An 8,207-nucleotide genomic window follows, 5' to 3' on the forward strand; every position below is an offset into this window, starting at 1 on the left:
TGTGTTTAATAAAGGGTCTTTGAGCATTTGGTTCCAAGAAAACAATGTGCAACCTACAATGGTCAATCTGGCATATCACCCTTGCACATGCTGTCCGAGGTCACGTGATTCATAACTTTCACAATGTTCTGCTGGGAGCTTGATTTCTCTGGAAATGTTCTTGCCACATACATCACTTACTTTCATTGCCAGACTTTTGCGTATGTTCTTATAGTTTCACCTCAAAACAAAATATCCCAAACTTTTTCGGCATTGTATAACACAAAGGACACTGGCCAGCAAATCGAGACAAGAGACGTGCCGATATATGACCTAGTGTCAATAAGACTTCTTCATAATCTTCAACTATTAGTTTGAACACTGAGATTTGTTTCTGAGGCCATCAATACCTATGGGTATTAATAGGATGACACATGCACTCTTCAAAAAAGAAACGCGCAAGTAGATTTTTAGTAAATGTATTGTATCTTATAAAGTCGATATATTTAATTTAATATCATAGATACAAATATGAAATTTTGGAGCTCGACAGTCACATGTTATCGTTGTACTAAGGCATTGAAAACTGTTCATTTTCAAGTCACATGAGGCCACAAGGTAGCCTTTTCTCGTGTATCTCGTGTGGCCGCCCCGGGCAGCAGTCACGGATCTGCATCTCCTTGGCACTGACTGGATAAGTGTACGAATTCTGTCCTGCGGAGTTCTGCGCCATTCTGCTTAAAACGCGTTGGCCAGTTGTGGGAGTGTCTGCGGCGTGTTCTGACGTTGACGTACACGTCGATAGAGTTAATCCCAGGGGGCCGACGGCCAGGGCAAGGCGTTGACGTTGGCTTTATGAGGGAAGTCGACCTTGACAGGAGCTGTGTGCACTGGAGCGTTGTCCTGCTGAAACAGTTCCCTCTGGCGGTCAATGATTGGAAGAAAGTGAGGTTGAAGAATTTGATTCATGTAGCGATGTGCTGTCAAACTTCCCTGAACCCAAACCAAGTCAGATTTCCGGGGTAGGATATAGCCCCCCACCGCCAATGCCATCGCCGCCACCGAAATTGTCGAACTAACGAACACAATGTTGGGCAAAACGCTCATTTCGACGACGATAAACACATTGTCTCCCATCTCGCCGGTAAATAAGAAATCGTGATTCATCGCTAAACAACACTCGTCTCCAGCTTCTCAAATTCCAAGGCTGTAAGGTATGGCACCAACGCAAGCATTGACGTCGATGGATCTGATGCAAAACAGGGACGATAACTGGTCCTCTGGGTCGGATTCCAGCCTCGCGAAGATGGTGCCTGACAGTCTGGTCCGATATCCTCCTCAAACCAGGGATGCGTCCTGCAGCTCCGTAGCTGTGGCATTGCGATGACGTAGGTGGAACAGTCGAATGTGGCGATCCAGTGCAGGGGTTGTAACTCTTGCTTGGCCGGTTCTCGGACGGTCTGCAGTGGAATTGAACGGTGTGTATTGGTCACAAAGGCGGCAAATGGTGTTGTGGTGGATGTTGAAGTGACGTGCAACAGAAGACTGCGATTCCCCTCTTTATACTTTGTAAACGTCACTATTTGAAGTTTGTTGAAAAAAACAATCAAATGATCGGAAATCCCTTAAATTACAACATAGGAATTTATAATTAAAATGTTTTGAACCGACTGTTGTACTGCTTTATCGTCCGTTGATATAGGGGGCATTGATATATTTGCACAGATAGTCTTCAAAGTATACCTGTTCAGAGTACGAACGTGCTATCAGTTCATCCCAAGAGTAGACAGAGGTGGGGCAGGAAAAGGTTACACGTTTAACACATCTCATACCATGAGAAGACACAGATGTTGAACACAGATCATCCCGAGACGAGTAGACGACACATCAGTGGGAGGTTACATGGTTAAAATAGATCATCTCCAAAGAAGACCCAATAAAGATCAAATGAGACTGTGTCAGTTCAACATAGATCATGTCCAAAGAAGACCCAGGCCAGATCGAAGGAGACTGTGTCAGTTAAACACAGATCGTTTCCATAGTAGACCCAGGCCAGATCGAAGGAGACTGTGTCAGTTAAAACACAGATCGTTTCCATAGTAGACCCAGGCCAGATCGAAGGAGACTGTGTCAGTTAAACACAGATCGTTTCCATAGTAGACCCAGGCCAGATCGAAGGAGACTGTGTCAGTTCAACATAGATCATGTCCAAAGAAGACCCAGGCCAGATCGAAGGAGACTGTGTCAGTTAAACACATATCGTTTCCATAGTAGACCCAGGCCAGATCGAAGGAGACTGTGTCAGTTAAAACACAGATCGTTTCCATAGTAGACCCAGGCCAGATCGAAGGAGACTGTGTCAGTTAAAACACAGATCGTTTCCATAGTAGACCCAGGCCAGATCGAAGGAGACTGTGTCAGTTAAACACAGATCTTTTCCATAGTAGACCCAGGGCAGATCGAAGGAGACTGTGTCAGTTAAAACACAGATCGTTTCCATAGTAGACCCAGGGCAGATCGAAGGAGACTGTGTCAGTTAAAACACAGATCGTTTCCATAGTAGACCCAGGCCAGATCGAAGGAGACTGTGTCAGTTAAAACACAGATCGTTTCCATAGTAGACCCAGGCCAGATCGAAGGAGACTGTGTCAGTTAAACACAGATCGTTTCCATAATAGACCCAGGCCAGATCGAAGGAGACTGTGTCAGTTAAACACAGATCGTTTCCATAGTAGACCCAGGCCAGATCGAAGGAGACTGTGTCAGTTCAACATAGATCATGTCCAAAGAAGACCCAGGCCAGATCGAAGGAGACTGTGTCAGTTAAACACATATCGTTTCCATAGTAGACCCAGGCCAGATCGAAGGAGACTGTGTCAGTTAAAACACAGATCGTTTCCATAGTAGACCCAGGCCAGATCGAAGGAGACTGTGTCAGTTAAAACACAGATCGTTTCCATAGTAGACCCAGGCCAGATCGAAGGAGACTGTGTCAGTTAAACACAGATCGTTTCCATAGTAGACCCAGGCCAGATCGAAGGAGACTGTGTCAGTTAAAACACAGATCGTTTCCATAGTAGACCCAGGGCAGATCGAAGGAGACTGTGTCAGTTAAAACACAGATCGTTTCCATAGTAGACCCAGGGCAGATCGAAGGAGACTGTGTCAGTTAAACATATGAGAACGCATGCTGTGTGCTCTCACATACAATTGGGTAGCCTTAGAACATAAAGTTGAGAATATAAATCACAGAGTTGATGGCGAAAGTTCCAGTATTTATTCTTGAGCAGATGTGATGTAGATACATTCAATACACAATTTCAAGTTATTACAATAATAAAGATGTACATAAGATATTGTATAATATTACAGTTTAACATTTACTCAATGAATATTCTCGAGGGAATAAGCTTATAGAGTTGATAATTGATTGTTTTGAGAATTAGCATGGTAGAGTTGACAATGGCGGGAAGATGACTGGCTAGAGTTTACAATATTATTAATAATACTAACAAATAACGATAAATGTGCGGTAACTCAACAATGTTGAAATATGTATAATACATTTAAAATACAACTATTCACAACAAAGTATGACATGCAATTAATGATAATTGTAAGCAGTATTATAAAAATATGAACTGCATTTTATAATTCATTGCAACAACACTGAATAGAACGTTATAAAACACAAACATTCCAAATAATTACTTACATTAAACAACGACAACATAAATACATTATCTGTACTCAGTTCAAGTTAGATATAAACAGAGTTATTTGGTCTAACTTCTTACATTTCTAAACAATAAGTACACATGTGAATAATTTGAACAAGGGAAACAAGCTTACCTTAGAACATAATGTTGAGAATATAAATCACAGAGTTGATGGCGACAGTTCCGGTATTTATTCTTGAGCAGATGTGATACCAAAGGGGCATCTGCTTAGTTTTATATAGTTGAGAGGCCGAGGAGCTGGAACTGCGCCTTTACTTTCCAAAGTATGTAACGCCTATTTTGATTGGATAAGAATTTCTGACCTAAGGCTTGTAATGACTGGCTGATTTCCCAAGTTTTACTAACCTACTGTTTTACATTAACGATTGATAAAGACAAAGCATCTGGTATAATGTTTGCCTTGAGGTAATCCTTTGCCTAAGGGGGATAATTAGAGGTGATGGGTAGGTAGACACTGACGATGATTGAGCTACGCTCACTCATTGACGTTGACGGGTATAGAATCAAAATAGCAGGGGATTATGTTTGGACAATGAGCATGTTGATTTTGTGCCTTATGGGTATGAATTTCGACGGCTTATTGTTTATGTAAGTAGGATGTAAAATGAAAAAGCTTGGCTAACTTTTATTAAGTAATATTAAGCTTATATAAAACATATGGACAGTAAATTAATTAAAATGAAATAAAAGTAGAATTATAGAGGAAGCTAATTTTAAATGTACACGAATTTGGATATACAGGTATATAAGATTAAGTTGGGAATATTTTATTATAATATTAGCTGTAGTTTTGATTAATTGGATTTAAAATAATGTAAGGAACTTTCAGCGAACTGGGACAAATATGTACACGATAACACACAGACCGTCTCCAAAGTACAGCCGGCCTACATCAGAGGAGACTGTGTCACTTCCAGATAGATTGTCTCAAAGGTAGACCCAGCCTAGATCAGAGGATACTGTGTCAGTTCAACAAAGATCGTTTCCATAGTAGACCCAGCCTAGATCAGAGGATACTGTGTCAGTTCAACATAGATCGTCTCCATAGTAGGCCCAGCCTAGATCAGAGGATACTGTGTCAGTTCAACATAGATCGTCTCCATAGTAGACCCAGCCTAGTTCAGAGGAGACTGTGTCAGTTCAACATAGATCGTCTCCATAGTAGGCCCAGCCTAGATCAGAGGATACTGTGTCAGTTCAACATAGATCGTCTCCATAGTAGACCCAGCCTAGATCAGAGGAGACTGTGTCAGTGGGTTGAGGTCGGGGGAGGAGTTCACACTCTCGAGTTCCTCTGTTGTAGTTGACACCGACACAGGCTCCAGACAACATACACTGAAGGACACAGGACAATGGGGGCATGTCAGGTGAAGATACAATGACAGGGGAGACAAGTCGTGCTGCTGATGCATTGAAATAGCCGAATCGCTTTCTGGCTGAAATATGTCAACGTAATAAAATTATGGCATCTTAATAATATGTTTTCTGTCCGGAGTGTACAATTTATGTATAATAGATGTATTATGTCGTTGTTAAGACAGGACTCATTGAACTCACTTACTGTTGTTCACTCCGACACACCTCATTTGCAAGAATTACCAACATCACTCCGACATAGTGATCAGAGTACTCCGTTGTCATCTGCCCGCGAGTACACAGCCCGTGTATTGATGCAAGATGAGTGGGCTGATAGCAGCATATTACAACGGATGCAGAGATAAAGAATTTTATGTCTTTATGTTTTACAATTACAATATGAATTGATTTCGGAACCTCAATGGCTTTTTAAGATGTGACTTATTTATATAGGCCGTCCTACCTGACTGGACTCCATACACTTCAAGTTCACAGAAGTTGAGAGCATCGTATTTGCCTCTGATTTTCGGTTTCCACAGTCTGATGAACCTTCCCAAGACCGGAGCGTCACATGCTATGTTCCCCACGGAACCAAACGTGCCAGTGTAGTTCTTACAGATGGAGAAAGCTGCTGATGGACATCGCGATGGATTTTGTACATACACCTGGATTACAAAGTCATGGAGTCTTTCCCCTGAAAAATAACATTAAACTAATAAACACAACACTATTATTGTGTTTGGCATAAACACATTTAGCTTCAAGCATAATTATACAAAAACAGTGCTTAAGATGAATGCGTATATATGCTTCTGTGATGTGGCACGTCTTACAGTAACTTCGTATATTCAAGCATCTTCAGAAACCATTTGGTCGACTGATACTAATTTGACGATGATAATAATTTGTATGAAAGATGAATTGTGGGTGAAGGTTGACGCAGAGTAGAAGTAGTTTGAGATACCGTAACGTACCACAGCAGTCTCCCCTGTTGTAGATGGTGACGTTGTGGACACTGTACTGCCCCAGGAGATCCACAACAAACCAGGGCGACATGTCACCATTTTTAGTGTGAATGCAGACACCGTTGAAGAGATGGGTACTATGGCTGCCATCCACAGCATTAGCAGCGACATGTGGTTGCCTCACGCTGCTCATCCATGCTGGTTTCTTCAGAGCCAGATTCAAACTTTGGAATTTGCAGACTGAAAATTGAGATTCTAAGTCATATGTGTGTATCGACAATGAATGTATCTGAAAGAACCAAATGTTTTATGTTTTGTAAAATGTGTATTTCCAGCTGTCAGGGGCACACATCTGCAACATTCGCCTTCATGATATTGACAACATGCAGTAGTAACCTCTTTACATTACTTTTCTTTGTGACTTAGGATGTTCATGAGATTACTTTACAAGGGAAAGTGAGTGACATTATTTGAGGAATAACCATTTCCCTGCATTTAAATGCATCGTATCTTTTTCGTAATCTTTAGAAATAACGTCCATAAACAGAGAGGGTATGTTTTGAAGCAGGACATGTGCTCGCCTGAGACTGGTTCTGCTCCAGTATGAGTACCATCTGTGCAGCCTATTATCTTCTCTACTGCCCTGACATGGCTAAAGTCTTACTGATTCGAAGAGAAAGCGTTAGATATCTAAAAAGCTTCTGTCTCTTATTATATGGCTACAAACTTTCAATTGCTGTACAAAATATATCCGAAGTATAGCCTATAAACCTATTACTAACGAATTTAACAAAAAAATAAGACCTCACCATCCAAATATATGACGAGCAGGAAAGAGATCCGGGAGTAGAGGTCTGCCATACTGTCGCTGATCAATTCTATAACCAACACGGCTGATGTGTTTAAGAAACTTAAGACTTGAAAATGACAATGTTCAATATTGATTGAAATCTCCTGACAGTACGTTGGCTCAACAGAACGTCTTTTTGTACCTGTTGGTGGGTTGCTGCAGAAACACCAGTCACAGTGACTTTAGTATCCTGCAGTGTCGTATCGCTGCACCCTGGATGTTCCGGAAGGTTATAACTTAATCATGCTGGTGTTTGTTGTCTGGGGACTGATGCTTCCACAATGATGGATTGTTGTGTTCCATAACTTCGATCGTTAAATGTAATCGATTTCGGTTTAGAAATGTATCCCAAGGGTATACCTACACTTGTACGCTGGCTGTCTTGTACTTGTCCTTCAAAACCCCTCATGAAACAGTTATTGATCTGTTATATACTGACCAACAAAGCAAGGGGTCATGAAGGGGATATGTTTTGGAGTGAAGAACACACATGCAATTTCATAAAGATATCTAAAAAAATATTCACGATCCCTGACATGTTTGGTCAGTATATATCCGTGTCCGGCTAAAGACGTTTCATTTCACAATGAAACACCACAGACAGTACAGATACCGATGTATTGAGAATAGCTCAATCGTTGATGTACCGTTTTCATGTTTATTGCAGAACTGCTGTTCTGCGTCGGGAAATAAAGACTGCGAGTGCTACCGAGAGTGCAGGTCATACTTACCCTGAACACCTGGTGTCATAACTGATTTCATTCACATAATTTTCACCGCTATTTTGCCTTTTACGCCCAAAGGGCCCTTTTTTCAGGTGATCATTGAGACTTGTTATTCTCTGGCGTTGACGTTGTAAGGTTCTACATGCATTACTATGACAATCAGTAATTGTATTTTCACTGGACATAATGCTGAAAGTACTTATCATATTGCTAGATGTTTAATGCTAGGCATTATTCGTGTTAGCAATACAAATAATAATATACCCTTAACTAAATTGTTATCACTCGATTCATGCAGATGTGATGGCGTAGAAGGAATGTTGGCCTATAGCCAAAATGATTTGTTTGCTTGTTAACGCCGCAATCAACAATATTACAGCTATATGACGGCGGTCTGTAAATAGCCGAGTTTGGACCAGACAATCCGGTGATTGATGTCATGAGCATCGATCTATGAAATTGGAATACGATGGAATGCATCAACCACGTCAACGAGCCTCACCACCCGATCCCGTTAGTCGCCTCTTACGACAAGCATAGTCACCTTTTACAACAAGCATGGGTTGCTGAAGACCTATTCTACCCTGGATCT

General features: G+C 41.3%; 1 protein-coding gene across 1 annotated transcript; it reads right to left on the minus strand.

Moving 5' to 3' along the window:
* Positions 1–4,916: 4,916 nt before the first annotated feature.
* LOC124150567 (fucolectin-like) lies at positions 4,917–6,916 on the minus strand. Its single transcript, XM_046522506.2, has 4 exons — positions 6,850–6,916; positions 6,050–6,280; positions 5,539–5,769; positions 4,917–5,155 (listed from the first exon to the last, which is right to left on the minus strand). The coding sequence occupies exons 1-4, from the start codon at positions 6,899–6,901 to the stop codon at positions 4,917–4,919; spliced, it is 753 nt and encodes a 250-aa protein (XP_046378462.2). The 5' UTR covers positions 6,902–6,916.
* Positions 6,917–8,207: the final 1,291 nt, after the last annotated feature.

This window comes from Haliotis rufescens, unplaced genomic scaffold (assembly GCF_023055435.1).
Source record: "Haliotis rufescens isolate VD_foot unplaced genomic scaffold, xgHalRufe1.0.p SCAF_75, whole genome shotgun sequence".
NCBI lineage: Eukaryota > Metazoa > Mollusca > Gastropoda > Lepetellida > Haliotidae > Haliotis > Haliotis rufescens.